The following is a 15,756-nucleotide window of genomic DNA, read 5'->3' on the forward strand; positions in this document are numbered from 1 at the left end:
AAATTAGAAGTCATGTTCTTATTTGTACTCTCAAAAATGAGAAAATGATAATGAGAAATATAAAATGCTTCATAATGTTTATAATTATTTAATCTTATATTTAGTTTCTTAATATTTCATATCTCTCTTCATTCAATTTAAACGCCATAATAGATATAAATACATTTAATCGCTTTTAATGATGAAGGATTGAGGTATATCAGGAAATAGATAAGTTAAAAAAATTAAAATTTTAATCAATAATTAAATAAAAAAAAGTTAAACTAATGATAATTCAACGTGTTGTTCTTCTGAATCGTTTTCGGATTTGTGTATTTTATATTTGTAAATGAAGAAAGCAATGACTGCAATGGCTGCCAGAATAAGAATTGCTCCAATTATACCTCCAGCAATTTTTCCGCCTTTACCTTTCCCTTTGCCATCTTTACTAGAATCGTTTTCTTCATTGTTGCCACCACTGTTGTCTTGGTTGTTATTATTACTGCTAGCAGTAGCAGGTGATGATTTCTCTGGTTCGTTGGTTTTTTCTGGTTCTTCACTTCCAGATTCTTCCTGATATTTAACTTCGAATGGAATCAGCTGAGTGCATTGATCTGTTTTTTCGCTGATCTTGACACCACCTATAGTCTCACCTCTAAATGCGCTTGATGTAATTACTTTTTTGAATCCTTTAGAGTTTTTAAGGAAAGAATTATCGGATATTGATTTACCACAATATATAAATGTGTCAATTGATACATTCTCGAAAACATTCTCTGTGAAGCCTTTGATTGATCTAGATATTGATATATTTAAAGTTATATCTTTACGTAGACTTGGAGAAAATGTAAACTTTGATGAAGGATCAACAATAACAATTGTAGATAATCTATATGCATCAGGAATATCTCCCATGGATTCGAGATTACTATTGTTAATAATAAGTGTTTGGATTCTGAAAATTGAGAAATTATTTCTTTCTGGTATTGGTGTATTTGATTCATAAACCAATGTGTCGAATTTATCACATTTATCAAAAGACGACGAGTATCCTATATATACAAATGCATTTAAATCATATTGGACTCTAACCGTTTTTAAGTTTGTGCATCCCTCGCATACATCTACTGAGATATTGACTAATGAACTTGGAAAAGTGAGACTTGTTAAGCTTGTACATTCCCCAAATGCAGTTTCGGCAATTTTTTTCAAATTATTGCCTTCAAAAACAATTGATTTCAAATAAATGCATTCAAGAAATGCGCTTCTATCTATTTGAATTACCTTTGGTGGTATTACTATTGTTCGAATAATGGTGCCCCAAAAACATGTTTCTCCAATGCTTTCAACTGTATCTGGAATAGTGAAATTTTTAAATCCACAATGGGCGAAAAGTGATCCATTTAACCTATTAATGCCTTTTGGAAGTACTATTTCTTGAAGTCCATACATCGAGGAAAATGCAGAAAAATCTAATGATTTACAAGAATCTGGAATAACAATGCGTTTGCACTTTGCATTATTGTAAGATATTCCAGAACCTAATGTTTCCAATCCATATGGAAAAACAAATTCTTCAATAATTGTCTTCGCAAAGCATCCTTGCCAAATAGCCTTTAAATTTTTTGGAAATGTGATCTTTTTAAGATATTTGCATCCCCAGAAAAGTTCTTCTGCTAATTCTGTAACTCCGTCAGGAATTACGATGTCGTATACGGCTGTATTACGAAATGCGTCATTTCCTATTGATTTTAAATTTTTTGAAAATTTAACTTGGTAACATTGAGTGCAACCATCAAATGCATAATTTCCTATTGATGTTACAGTATCTGGCATGGTAACGAAGTAGACTTGATTACAATTTTGGTATTGAAAATTTGCAATGGAACTTGTTCCATCTTGAATAGTAATTGTGTTTCCAGTTGGGCATTAACCTGCATATAGAGTGTTTATTAGCATGAATAACATAAAAAAATGTGAACTCAAAATGAGTTTTGTTGAATTCTTTTGAATTCAAAAAATTGTGATCCACTTCTTTAGTTTTATAAAATAGTTGTGATTACATGAAAAATTCATATTTTGAAAATTATTTGATTTCAATTTCAAATAAATTTGTCAGATTTTCAGGGAAGAAATTGAAATTGGTCTACTTTTTCTGAAAAACTTCTTAATTGGATCGGAAAGATGTTTATTGTACAACAATACTATGTGCGTGTTACTTTATTTATCATTGTCGAAACTGATCACCTTGTCCTCTCAGAAAATTTATGAATAAGTAAAATTTTGAATCGTCTTCACTGAACTTCTTGTTTTACACTCTTTGTTATATATTTTTACACAATGAATCCGATTTAATATGACTTTTTCAATAGTTAATCGGATGGCTTATCCTTTGGCTATCACTTAATAATAAAATTTTCAAAAGAACGATAATATGCGTCGACAAAACGTGAATTTTATCTGCTCTGATCGCTTCAAAACTGATTCTGACTAATTAAAGCATAGATTGATTCCAATTCAGTATCATAAATATGTGTGATGTTCCTATGACAGAATATTTATTTGTTTTTGACAATCTGCTAAATCAAAGTTCAATTTATGGATCATATTAGTTCTAATTAATAGCAACTATTCACTTATGAATTGAAAGATCTAATTATATGGTTATGATTTGAAAAATTCTCAATATAACTAGTTCTATGCTGTAAATTTTATAAAAATATTAATTTCTCATAGTTAGAGATTAAAACTAATCGGAACGCAGTTCCAACATTTCGAATTATTATATAGATTCCGACAAAACTGTTCAGTAATATATGTCAAAATCTGGCCAAACTCATCCTATCGGCAATGTCAAAAAATATTGTAAATTATCTGTTTTTTTTTTATGCTGAGTGATTCACAAAACGTTACATTGACTGATGGAATGGTAATGAGAGCCACTAAGTCAAATAATATTGAAGAAGTAGAAAAAGTCTACTTTTATCATGAAAATCTTTCAGATATTGCAATAGTTGAATACATGATCAACTTAGAAATCGCGTATTTTACCGGAAACAAGATTAGAACCCTTAAGCCATTTGCAAAATGTCAGAAATTGCGTGAATTATATATCAGATATAACCAAATTTCCTCATTCGAGGAATTAAATTACTTAAAAGAGCTTAAAAACCTTAAAGTACTATGGATGATGAATAACCCTGTATCAGAACAGCCAAATTATCGAGAATTTATTATAAAATCCTTACCACAACTAACAAAATTAGATGATATTGAAATTTCTGATGCAGAAAGAAGATTTGTTGCACTCACGAAATCAAATTCCTACAAAGATAGCCGAAATGCTTTTGCTCCTGGCGATAAATTAGCTCGAACGCCAAAATCCTTTGCCGATGCTCCAGAATTCGATTCAAAGCTTGTTCAGCAACCACCAGCTCCAACTCCTTCGCAGCCATCACAAAATACGCATGAGCACAGAAGAGTACCTTCTTCTTTAGCATCTAAGAAACAAAGCGTTGCTAAATACCATACACCCCATTCAAGATCATCACTATCAGATTCTGCTCAAGAAGATGATAAAAATTTACTTACTGCTGTTTTAACTCTTCTTCCAGAATTATCTGTCGATTCACTAGAAATTGTACTTCATAAGATTCGCGAACTTACACAATAACCATGATTAAATAAATTATTGTATTATTAAAATAATTATTACTTCAAATTTCCCAATTTTATGTTTTAGCATTCAGCTTCTATTCATGCTTCTAACAATGCTTCTATGGGCTTTCAAGAAAAAATTATCAGGTGATTTGTCTGCAAAAGTTATAACTAATTTCATAAAATTTTTAAAAATCCATTTAATCAACGAAATATCCTCCAATTTCTCAAAATCTAAGTTAGTACAATATAGTGATAAGCAGAGAAGTATGGAAAAATTAAGAAATAAAAAAAATTAATTAAATATAAAAAGAAGGAACTGAAATATAGTAATTCATATACTATGTACACCAATATATTGTACATTATATGGCCATATTCTGTAATTCAGATCAACCATGGATTTGTCTGCATCAAAGAATGCTCAAGCTACATTTCATTTTACTCATTATAACTCTATACATAGCTATAATAGCAGTATAATATCTACTACAACTATAATCCACTCAAAATATTATATCTATGTATTATGGCATTTCTCTGATCTGGGATATTACTCTCGCTGGTTGCTTCGTAAACTATTGAAATTTGAGATTTTTTCCAAATGCAGAGACTCACAGAGCAACTATGAAGGTAAAAAAGTAGTGCACTAACAGCGTGCATATTGCAAAGAATATTCCTGCACCTCATGCAGCCTCTAGCTTTGAGATTTTATTGCAATCTGAGATTTCAAGATCTTCACTCTAACTTAGTAAAAACACATTTTAATTAAGCGCATGCATTTCACATATAATACAGTATATCTTCTCGCATAATTACTCACTTTTTCAAATCACTGATTGAGCTAAAAAAAAATAAGGAAAGATTTAGGGAAAATTTCAACGAAAAGGCTTCGTAAGAACTTGATCTTATCCGACTAAATTTATATTATCTCGTTCTTACCTAGTCATATGCCACACATAGAATACATTAGTCTGAGATTCTTTCGATGCCTCACATTAAATGAGAGATCTCGGAAGAATTTCACTCTATTCAATAAATTACAGAGTTACTAACCAAATAATGATCATTGTATATATCATGAAATAGATAAGATAAAAAAATTAAAATTTTAATCAATAATTAAATAAAAAAAAGTTAAACTAATGATAATTCAACGTGTTGTTCTTCTGAATCGTTTTCGGATTTGTGTATTTTATATTTGTAAATGAAGAAAGCAATGACTGCAATGGCTGCCAGAATAAGAATTGCTCCAATTATACCTCCAGCAATTTTTCCGCCTTTACCTTTCCCTTTGCCATCTTTACTAGAATCGTTTTCTTCATTGTTGCCACCACTGTTGTCTTGGTTGTTATTATTACTGCTAGCAGTAGCAGGTGATGATTTCTCTGGTTCGTTGGTTTTTTCTGGTTCTTCACTTCCAGATTCTTCCTGATATTTAACTTCGAATGGAATCAGCTGAGTGCATTGATCTGTTTTTTCGCTGATCTTGACACCACCTATAGTCTCACCTCTAAATGCGCTTGATGTAATTACTTTTTTGAATCCTTTAGAGTTTTTAAGGAAAGAATTATCGGATATTGATTTACCACAATATATAAATGTGTCAATTGATACATTCTCGAAAACATTCTCTGTGAAGCCTTTGATTGATCTAGATATTGATATATTTAAAGTTATATCTTTACGTAGACTTGGAGAAAATGTAAACTTTGATGAAGGATCAACAATAACAATTGTAGATAATCTATATGCATCAGGAATATCTCCCATGGATTCGAGATTACTATTGTTAATAATAAGTGTTTGGATTCTGAAAATTGAGAAATTATTTCTTTCTGGTATTGGTGTATTTGATTCATAAACCAATGTTTTCAATTCAGTGAAATGACCGTAAGAAAGCGTGTCACCATAATACACAAAAGCCTTTAAATCACATTGGATCACTACTGTCCTTAATACATTGCATTCTTCACATACATCCATCGAGACATTAACTAATGAACTTGGAAAAGTGAGCCTTTTTAATCTCCCGCAATGAGAAAATGCCAACTGGCCAATTTCTTTCAAATTATTGCCTTCAAATGTAATGGATTCCAAAGCCCAGCACTTATAAAATGCATTTTTACCTATTTGAATTACCTTTGGTGGAATTGATATTGTTTTTAAATCGGTTCGACTAAAACATGATGGTCCAATTATTTCAACTGTATCTGGAATAGTGCAATTTCTTAACGCTGTGCCTGAAAAAAGGGATTCATTTAACGCTTTAATACCTTTTGGAAGAATAATTTCTTGAAGTCCAGAGCATCCGGCAAATGCATAAAAGATTATTGAAGTACAAGAATCTGGAATAACGACTCGCTTGAGACAGCGGTTTTCCTCAGTTATTTCGTAACCAATGTATTGAAGGCCATATGGAAAAACTAATTCTTCGACAATTGTTTTGCCGAAGCATCTAGTATGAATTGACTTCAAATTTTTTGGAAGAGTGACCTTTTTTAGACTCGAACATCCATAAAAAGTCTCTTGATTTAGTACTGTAACCCCATCTGGAATCACAATCTCTTCAAAACCTGCATTACGAAATGCAGCATATCCGATTGAGATTAAATTTTTTGAAAGAGTAACTTTTTTAATAGGATTGGTATCAAATGCTAATGCTCCTATCGATGTCACAGTATCAGGCATTATAAGAGTATCAACAGTGACGCAATATTCATATTGTCTATCAGCAATGGAAGTTGTTCCTTCCGGAATTCTAATGGTTTGACCTGGAGGGCACCGACCTGCACAGAGAGTGTAAAATAGCAAACATAGCATTATAAATGTGTGCTTGGTTTCTTTTAAATTTTTTGAACTTTTAAAATTTTTGATTTAATTTGTTAATTTTATTTGAGAATTTTCTATTTTTCAGATAAGATTGAATGTAAATTTATGAAAATGCTTTTTCTGAAAATTTCTAATTGTTGAATCGGAAATAAATTTTCTTTATGAGTATGCCATATGTATGTTCCGATATTTATCACTGGCAAAAAATTAGAAATTGTCCTCTCAGAAATTGCCTTTATTGATATTATTGTTTGATTTATATTGTATGATAATAGGTAGTCTTCAATAATGAATTATAGCTATCTCAAAATCGCAGTTGTTGCGCAATTTAATTTTTTGAGGAGGTAAAAAAGGTTGTATGAAATTAAGGTTGCTTAAATATGAAATATAATATGATTTATATATTTTAATAATTCAAACCAAACAAATTTATTACTGAATAACTCACAGGACAATACCTGATGGCAATCGTTATTGTTTTCTGTTTTGATCGGTGCATTCAAAAGTGCTTTCTAATAAAACTATTCAAATATGAATTTTTAGTTTTGATCAAATATCTCCATTCCTTTATGAATTGAATTTTCTAATAGCGATTTGAAAAGAACTTTAAAAAAAGTGTAGAAAAGTCTAGAATATATATAATGGATCACAGAGTCCGGACCCCTAGTTTTTGATGATGAAGTTTGGTAAAAACTTGTGTCGGCGTCACGACAAAAAGTTAAGAAAATTCAGATGTTTATTTTTGACTAGTTTATGGTATCACGAGAAAACATATGCACAAGCAAATGAGAAAATAAAATATCGAAGAACTTGGATCGTTTAATACCAACAATAGTGTTCATTTTGTAGAATTCCTTGCATCCGAGATACATCTCTGAATGAAGGAAAATCACAATCAAAATTTGATTGCATAACTTTGATTGGCAAGAATCTGCAAAGCGTTCTTGTGAGTCATATTCTGATCATTGCGTCTGAGACACTTTGTCTGTGCAAGCATCTCTGAAGTTAATTATTGAATTTGACTGTAATTTTTTAAAAAAAAATTTGCTTACCGTCTATAAAAAGGTCCAAGGAATTATTTTTTGTCCAAGGAATGCTATCGAAACATGATCGACACTATTCAAATTACTGGCAAAAATGTCAAAAAATAAGAATAATATGAATTTTTTTCTACTTTGGATTATTGTAGATACTTGAAATAGACAAAATCATAAATAGTTAGTTATTAAGTATCTATTTATTAAATAAAAATGATACCAAATTCAGCTTATTTTTTGACGCTCTGCCAGTGGTTTGAATATGTGCCGATCATGTTTTGATAGCATTCCTTGGACAAAAAATAATTCCTTGAAATTATTTGACGACGGTATATCTTTTGGAAATATCATTAGGTAGAAGTCAAAGAAATACAAATAAGTGTAAGTTGAAGATTAAAATACATTTTAAAATTTAAAAATGAGAATATAACATCAAAGTAGCATTATCTTCAAGATTATGCTTCATCAATATCATAAAACACATATATTTAAATTATTTAAGATAATTATCGTTTTTCTAATAAAAATCAATTAATTTTCATCCATTTCATCCATTACTGACAAAATATTCTCGGCAGCGCTCGATACATCAATATTATCGCTTGTCAAGAGGTTATTGATTGATTCTATGAATGTTTCATCGTCAAATAATTGAATTGCAGCTTCATGGAACGGATAATTACTATTTGATACGCAATCATATACAAAGCCAAGTATCTCAATCAGAATTTCATTTGAGCTTGCGTTTAATGAAATTTTGGCGAAATCAAAAAAGAATTTCGGGTCAACATTTCGAATTAGATCAAAACTACTGGATGTAAGTAATGCGTGTGCTAATTTCATGATGGAAAATTGTACTTTGAAGGCTTCGCTTTCTTCTCCATGGATTAATTCCAAAATTTCTTGAATTTCAGAGGAAGAATTAATAGTTTCGTGAGAAACAAGAATAGTGATAAGATCTATAATGAGAATTTTCAATTCATCTTCATTATATCTGGAAAAATTTGTTGAAAGAAAAGGTAAAATTTCATTTCTTAATAAAATTTGGCATCCATTGAATTCTTCTGTATCAATTAAGGCTACATTAGTCAGCAGAACCAATGCGTCATTCATTAAGTATTTATATCCAATTCCAAGTAATTTTTGCATGAAATTTTTGAGAATTTCTGTATTTGAAAAGCAAATGTATATGGAACTGAGGAGACAATTAACAATTTTGATTAAAAATTGGCCGCAGTTTTTCTTGTTTGGAATTAATTCAAAAATAATTTCGAGATTTTGAGGATCTAGTGCAAATAAGTTAGAAAACTTGTCAATAAATATGTATATGCTAGATATTATTGGAGAAAATGTAGGAAGATTCTTAATTATATGAATAAATCGCGTCATAAGAATTTCAGGTGGAAAAGCGCTTTGAAATTCTTCAAAAACATACATTTCCATGAAGCATTGAATTGCTAGATGGGATGGAAATAGTGCAAGTAGCCTTTGCCCAAGCTCTAAACAAATTAATTTTTCTTTAGCAAAATTTGGACTGTATTTAATAAATGAAAGTATTGCTTTTGTAGAGAGTGTTGTTATCATGCTATTTGTGGATTCTAAAAATGAAACAATTTTTTCAATTAATTTATCTGGATCAGGAAATGCGTATGCAATAGAAGGATCACACTGAATTAATGGAATAAGGTTGGACAATCCGTTTTTAATTCTTTCAATATCGTCTGATTCTAATTGATTTTCGATTTGAATGACAAATTCTTGGTATAAAGATGATGCATTTTTATCTTTACTATACCCGTATGAGTTTTGCGGTTGTCGTGAATCTACCCTAAATGCGGCAACTTTTGCAGCATCTTGAGAATCAAATTGTGGAATCATTCATAAAAATGCATATTCAAAGCTTAAAAATCACAAAATTAGTATGTGATAAAGTTTCAGTTTAATTTCATATCTCAAATTAAATATGAAAGATCTATTAGAATTTTTATTATTAAAAAAAAACGCAATTTCACGTGGAGCTCCTGAAAAGTATATTTTTATGATAAATGATATCCATTAGATTTTGTCGTGCAATAATCTTAAGGGTGCACCCGCATGTACGTTTATTTGAGAGGAGGATTACCCTCTCAATTTTGAACGCTTCGTTAGCGCAATATCTCGATGAATATTGTATTAAAATTGAATTTGCCCATACCATTATATCTGATACAATATCCTTAAGTTTTACTAAAAAGAATTTTTTAAAATCCCTGCAGATTCGGGGATTTTTAAATTTTTTGATTTTTTCCGCAAATTTTTCGAAAAAAAAAATATTTTCAGAAGAGCCTTAACAGCTAAGTTTTATGTTTAATGTTGAGTATCAAAAAGAATGGGCGTCTGATATAGCCATCATATATCCCAGAAGCAAATAAAAATTCTGACTTTTTAAGCATAAAAAAATGAAATTTTATTTTTTGCAAAAAACAGGCCACCCGGATGTACGTTTATTTGAGAGGAGGAGGATTAAATTTTTGAAAGCAGTAAAATTTGTAAATATTCTAGTTATATAATAATATGTATTATTTTAAAAAATAAAAAATTAAAGCACGTTAAAATTTTTTTTGATGAATTTTTACAAAAGCTACTTAGGATTATGCAAAATATAGTAATTAAACATAAATTTCAAATCAGATTTTACTTATGATAAATATTTTAAATTTCCGAAAATTAAGTTCAGATCGACTCGATACGTTGTAATTACTAAATAAGGTGCCAAAAACCTATTAAACAGTATCAAAACTATCAAGATTGTAATGTTTTTGAAGAAAAATTTATAGAATTATGAACTTCAAACAGATATTATGTAAATAAAAATAATATAATGGATTTGTTTATTCGTATAATAGCAGCAATAAGTCGATTATTCACTTCTACTTCTGAGATTTGAATTTAATTTCGACAGAAAAAGAGATTCAAGAGGAAAATACTAGGGAATACAAACTGCCACCATGACAGGATTATTATGGAGCCAAGTTGTACTTTTTGATATTTTTAGAGTTTTACTACCTATTTAGGTACCAAGTAATTGCTTAAAAATTAAGGTTCTAAATTCTGAAGTTTACATGATCCTCCCGGGCGCACCCTTAAGATTTGAGTCAATGGATAAGAAGTGCAAAAAATTGACACTTTACGTGTGATGTCATAAACTATTCAAAATCGAATGAAAAAAGTCTTGGTGCACCCCCTAAGTTAACCTTTCAAACTTTCAGAAATTTTGTAGATAGTAATAAATAAAGGGAAAAAAGTTGTTGTGTGTCATATTTTTGATAGTTATTTTTGACATAAAAACAAAAGATGCAGCAAGAATTTGACTTTTCAGAATTCTTCGATAAAAGCCTAGTGACTGATTGCCTGATTAAATTCGAAGGTTCTTCATCTGCTGAGATCCGCGCACATAAGTTAATTCTCGCAAATTCATCAAATTTCTTTTTCAATATGTTTACTGGCCAAATGGACGAAGAGCGCACAGGAACTGTTAACTTAGTATACAATCCTGATAATCTTTTGCAAGAAGCTATCCGTTGGATGTATAATGGTAAAAAATTCTATGAAGACTATGATATAGAAAAGCTCCTGAAGTTATATGCGGTTTCTGCATTTTATACAATAGAAAATCTTCAAAATGATCTTAAAACAGTGATTTCTCAAAAAATACCACAATTAAAAATGCTAAACTATTGCGATTTCTGTTATAAGCAAGGTCTTAGTGAAACCCTTAATTATTTGGCTGTTTTAATCGGTGAAAATTTCGAAAAATACGATGATATATCGAAAATGTCGGATATTTTAGATGTCAGAGTGTACGCATTAGCATTACAAAAATAAAAACTCAGTACTAGCGCAAAATTAAAGCATGCAGAACAATTTATTGGTGATTATCAAATGACTGATAAAGACATTGACGCGTTGAAACAAGCAATACACACTTCTAATGATAAAGAGAAAACTAACAAGATTATTGAAAAATTCCCTAAATTTAAATGCTTAATTGAGAAATAATTGTATTGTTCGCTTTGTTTCTGATTGTAAAATGAATATTTTTCTATTTTTACTACTTTTTTCATGTAAGCCATTCCAAAAAGAGCTCTCTTTCAATCAATGATTGATCAACAATGTTCAATTCTTCTCATCCCTGATTGCTTTTGCAATTTTCTGCATTAGGATCATGAAAACAGAAGATTTATTTCTTTCATTTTCTTTGATAATTTGATTTCTCTCATCGAAATTTAAACTATTTATTTTGAAGTTTTTAATTTCAAAATTTTTTTGGAGCGAAAAATGTTGTTGAATCAGGGATATGAATCGACGAAATCCTTTTAAATTTAGCTAAAGTTTATATTTATCACATTTAATTCATATGAAACAAAAATCATCAAAATGTTTAGAAATGTCACTTTTATCAGATGAATATTGCACAATTTCACATTATTGAAAAGCAAGGCTGCGATCTTCCAAAGGATCCACCTCCTCCAGATGCATTAGAAGCTCCACCAGTCATTGATCCAGATCAAGATTTCAAGTCTTTTAATATCCAACCTCTTGTTACAGCTTCAAGTGCTCAGGAAGAGACCAAAACACGTGATGAAATTTATATCCACATGCGTCAGTATTGTTTAAATCACGATAAAACAGAAAAACGTAGTAAATTTGTAGATGAACATTATCAAGCTATTAAAAACATACTTTACCATGGAAACCTTGAAGAAATCAAAGAGTTATACAAAAAACGCCATGAATGGAGAACGAAAGCTCATGAAATACGTAAAGATGATTTTCCAATCTGCAAAGTTGACACATGCATCCATATAGCTCTTCCTGGTTCAGAGTATTGTGCAAACCATATTTTACTTGATCCAAATCAAAAACTTTTCGTTCAATGTCCTCATTGTAAGAGACCATACCCAAAGAACGGCGAATGCTTAACTTGTGTTTAAATTTTCAGATCTATGTTTATTTATTTTACAAAAAAATTTACTTTTTTTAGATTATTTTTTTTATCGATCTTAATAATGGAAAAAAAAAAAAAAAAAAAAAAAAAAAAAAAAAAAGGTAGTGGGGCTTCCAGGCACTTCGTGCCCTCTAGCCCCGAAGATGTTAGTATAAAATGAAGTTTTTATATACGGGTCTTCCAGGAGCTTTTCACAAAATATATATGTTTTCATGTTTTGTCACTTTTCTGTCACTTTTCAGGAAAAAACATTTTTATTATATATATAAAATGAATTTTACAAAACCACCGTTACCCTTCTTTGGAAATAAGAGTAGATGTAAAGATATTCTATTGAGAGAACTTAAGAAACTACCGAATGGTCTAACATTTGTAGATTTGTTCGGTGGAAGTTTCTATATATCTCATTTGTGCCATACAATATTTCCTGACTCAAAGATTATATGCAATGACTTCGACAACTATATGGACCGTCTCAAACATATACCAGACACAAACAAAATATTGAAAGAGTTAAAAGAAAAGATACCTATAGGTAAGATGGAACGTATACCATTAGATAAGAAAAATACTGTCAGAGAGGTTTTGAAAAAGGCAGAGTATATTGACTGGGATAGTATATCTGCTAGACTATTATATAGTGGTGCTATAAGAGTTCATGACATTGAAACACTTATGTCAAAAGTTTTATATCTTAACTATACAAATGTTTTCAAAGAGAACATAGAAAAATATATTGAGGGTATAGAGTTTGTGAGATGTCATTGGACAGAGTTGTATGAAAAATATAAAGACAAGGAAAATGTTTTCTTTATAGTGGACCCGCCGTTCTATAACACATGGGATTTTCAATACCAAGTAGACTGGACTTTGAGAGACTCTTTAGAAACTTTAGACGTTTTACATAACCATCCATGCTTTTACTTTACATCCGATAAAAGTGGTTTGGAAAGTGTCATGAGATGGTTAGAGGACATACATGACTATGAGTTTAGATATGACAAGATAGAATATGAGAGAGGTCCTATAAACTGGAGAAAGTGTCATAACAAAGAAATTTTACTAGTAAGTAAATGTGGTTTGAAATAGGACTACTTGTTTTAGGTTTTTTCCATTGTGTCATTTACTTATTTGACGTGGCAGAAAGATATAGAGAATATGAAGATGAACCAATGCCTGCAAATGTTCAGTATATGTACTCGTAAGAGATATTTTTATCTAATATTAAATGGACGCACAGAACTTAGCGAATGCACAGCAACCTGGACAACCAAACCCAGAGAATATTCCAAATGAAGTTAGAATACAAACTGCAATGGCAAACTATGGTCAAGTGCCAACAGATGTACAAATGCAAACTGCCATGTCAAATGACGCTGCGTTAGGTTTGCCACCATGGTATGCAAATATGAGATGGAAAGAGTTTTATACAAACCCTGAAGTGGGATATAAACAACTTTATGCAGATGACGCGAACACAGGAGTTGACCCAGAATATGTTTTCTACCAGAGGAGAAACAGAATGTATGAGCTCCAGTTAAAGAACGCTATGGAACTCAACAGGAAACGTAAGAGACTAGGCGGACATTAGATTTTTACATATAGTAAAATGGGTTTCTTCAGTAGTATTGGAAACTTCTTTCGAAATGTTGGAAGAGGTATATGGAATGGAATAAAAACCGTAGGAAGGGGAGTATGGAACGGAGTCAAAAATATTGGCAAAAGAGTAGGTCAGTTCGTTGGTATTATACCTAAAGACCCTGAACCAGAAGAACAAGCTCCTGTTATACAACAGCCTGAACCTGCACCACAGTCTAGTTGGCAACCAAATCCAACACCTCAACCGTATTAAAAAATTATATTTTTATCGTTCGATAGTAGTTGTATATGAAACTAAGTTCTAAGTAAAACGCATGGTATAATGGAATTATTCTTTTTCTTCCATCTGTAGTAAACCATACTTGAAAGTCTGAAATACTTCCACTTGGTGGTTCGTATAGCTTTGTAGGTTTTTCGTAAAAGTCATTTGCCAAGCATAAAAAAGAGTTTTGTGCACCAGAAAATGAAGCATGAACGATAATAGCATCTGAGTCGAAAACATCTTTAAATAAATATGGTTCATCTCTTTGCATATCGACTGTAAAATATTTGCTAAAGAAGTTCGACTTTCTGATTTAACATTCTTTGCAATAATACCATGACATTGCAGTGAATTCTGTATATATTTGTTCGTCTTTATTTGGATTGTCTTCGTAGATTTGAAATGACACTTGTGAATTTTGTTTGTCATATACAATTCTCACATAAAGTGTGCTATTGGTATTTGCATATTCATCAGCATATTTTGCATAACATGAGTTTATTTTATCTTCTATATTTTTTAACGCAGTCTGTAGAGAAGATGAAAGGTCAACTTGTATTAGCTCAATTTCTTCCCACATTTTTCGTTTCCCTTCAGATATATAATCTATATGAAACCTTACAATAAATGGAAAACTTTTATCTTCTACAGACAGACAAAATTTTATTCTACGAAAGCCAACAGCTTTTGTGACGGATGGGTCTCTTAAACCATCTCAATGGGTAGTCAAAACGATAGCCTTCATGCTTTACGGTTCTGTCTCAAACTTTTGACCGACATTCGTAAAAAGTTCATCTAATGGTTTAGTTGTAGCAACTCTTGAATTTTCTTTTTCTATTGAAAGCATATTTTATCTAGAATAAAAATGTCGAAAGAAACAGCGTCTATTGAGAGAAATACAACACAACCGACAACTCATTGTACAAGCTCTAAATAAGAACACAACAAACTTTTCAAACTATTCTAAGATATCTGAGTCATTGAAAGAAGGAAACTTAAAACTGACGATAAACCCAATGACAGATGAGTTTCTGTTTCAAGACAGTAAGAACCATACTGTCTGTGTAAATCCAACAAAAGGAACTTTAAACGAGAAACCTATAGATGAACTTCTTTTGAAAGCAGATGTTGGCAACAAAGCTGACAAAGAATATGTCATTGAAAAAGTTCAAGAAGAACATGACAGAGCAGATGCAACATATGCAACAAAAGAACATACTCATCCTGAACTAGCAGACAAAACATATGTTGACAATAAAATGTCAAGTGAAGTGACAAGAGCTGAAAACGAATATTCTAAAAAGACTCATATACATACCATTGCAAATATTACAAACTTACAAGAAACCTTAAACAGGAAAAGTGACGTTGGACATACACATACCATTGCAAATATTACAAAC

At 30.8% G+C, this 15,756-nt stretch overlaps 9 protein-coding genes across 9 annotated transcripts, besides 2 other annotated features; 6 read left to right on the top strand and 3 right to left on the bottom strand.

Moving 5' to 3' along the window:
• Positions 1-258: 258 nt before the first annotated feature.
• Positions 259-1,815, bottom strand: TVAGG3_0415920 (ribonuclease inhibitor domain-containing protein; the record flags this gene model as incomplete). Its single annotated transcript, XM_001305578.1, has 1 exon — positions 259-1,815. One exon carries the CDS (start codon positions 1,813-1,815, stop codon positions 259-261), a length of 1,557 nt encoding a protein of 518 aa, XP_001305579.1.
• Positions 1,816-2,866: 1,051 nt separating this feature from the next.
• On the top strand, positions 2,867-3,652 carry TVAGG3_0415930 (uncharacterized protein; the record flags this gene model as incomplete). Its single annotated transcript, XM_001305579.1, has 1 exon — positions 2,867-3,652. One exon carries the CDS (start codon positions 2,867-2,869, stop codon positions 3,650-3,652), a length of 786 nt encoding a protein of 261 aa, XP_001305580.1.
• A 1,121-nt stretch (positions 3,653-4,773) lies between these two features.
• On the bottom strand, positions 4,774-6,459 carry TVAGG3_0415940 (ribonuclease inhibitor domain-containing protein; the record flags this gene model as incomplete). Its single annotated transcript, XM_001305580.1, has 1 exon — positions 4,774-6,459. The coding sequence occupies one exon, from the start codon at positions 6,457-6,459 to the stop codon at positions 4,774-4,776; it is 1,686 nt and encodes a 561-aa protein (XP_001305581.1).
• A 1,404-nt stretch (positions 6,460-7,863) lies between these two features.
• Positions 7,864-9,383, bottom strand: TVAGG3_0415950 (armadillo (ARM) repeat-containing protein family; the record flags this gene model as incomplete). The annotated part of the gene is made up of 1 exon (XM_001305581.1): positions 8,037-9,383. One exon carries the CDS (start codon positions 9,381-9,383, stop codon positions 8,037-8,039), a length of 1,347 nt encoding a protein of 448 aa, XP_001305582.1.
• Positions 9,384-9,587: 204 nt separating this feature from the next.
• Positions 9,588-10,626: a mobile genetic element.
• A 206-nt stretch (positions 10,627-10,832) lies between these two features.
• TVAGG3_0415970 (protein ubiquitination) lies at positions 10,833-11,656 on the top strand (the record flags this gene model as incomplete). Its single annotated transcript, XM_001305582.2, has 1 exon — positions 10,839-11,369. One exon carries the CDS (start codon positions 10,839-10,841, stop codon positions 11,367-11,369), a length of 531 nt encoding a protein of 176 aa, XP_001305583.1.
• Positions 11,657-11,890: 234 nt separating this feature from the next.
• On the top strand, positions 11,891-12,496 carry TVAGG3_0415980 (putative DNA-binding domain family; the record flags this gene model as incomplete). Its single annotated transcript, XM_001305583.1, has 1 exon — positions 11,948-12,478. The coding sequence occupies one exon, from the start codon at positions 11,948-11,950 to the stop codon at positions 12,476-12,478; it is 531 nt and encodes a 176-aa protein (XP_001305584.1).
• A 66-nt stretch (positions 12,497-12,562) lies between these two features.
• Positions 12,563-15,756: part of a mobile genetic element that runs on past the window's edge.
• TVAGG3_0416000 (phage tail repeat-like family) lies at positions 12,763-13,581 on the top strand (the record flags this gene model as incomplete). Its single annotated transcript, XM_051233258.1, has 1 exon — positions 12,763-13,581. One exon carries the CDS (start codon positions 12,763-12,765, stop codon positions 13,579-13,581), a length of 819 nt encoding a protein of 272 aa, XP_051102988.1.
• TVAGG3_0416010 (uncharacterized protein) lies at positions 13,721-14,083 on the top strand (the record flags this gene model as incomplete). The annotated part of the gene is made up of 1 exon (XM_001305584.1): positions 13,721-14,083. One exon carries the CDS (start codon positions 13,721-13,723, stop codon positions 14,081-14,083), a length of 363 nt encoding a protein of 120 aa, XP_001305585.1.
• Positions 14,102-14,344, top strand: TVAGG3_0416020 (serine threonine-protein phosphatase family; the record flags this gene model as incomplete). The annotated part of the gene is made up of 1 exon (XM_001305585.1): positions 14,102-14,344. The coding sequence occupies one exon, from the start codon at positions 14,102-14,104 to the stop codon at positions 14,342-14,344; it is 243 nt and encodes an 80-aa protein (XP_001305586.1).

This window comes from Trichomonas vaginalis, chromosome V (genome assembly GCF_026262505.1).
Source record: "Trichomonas vaginalis G3 chromosome V, whole genome shotgun sequence".
Taxonomy (NCBI): domain Eukaryota; phylum Parabasalia; order Trichomonadida; family Trichomonadidae; genus Trichomonas; species Trichomonas vaginalis.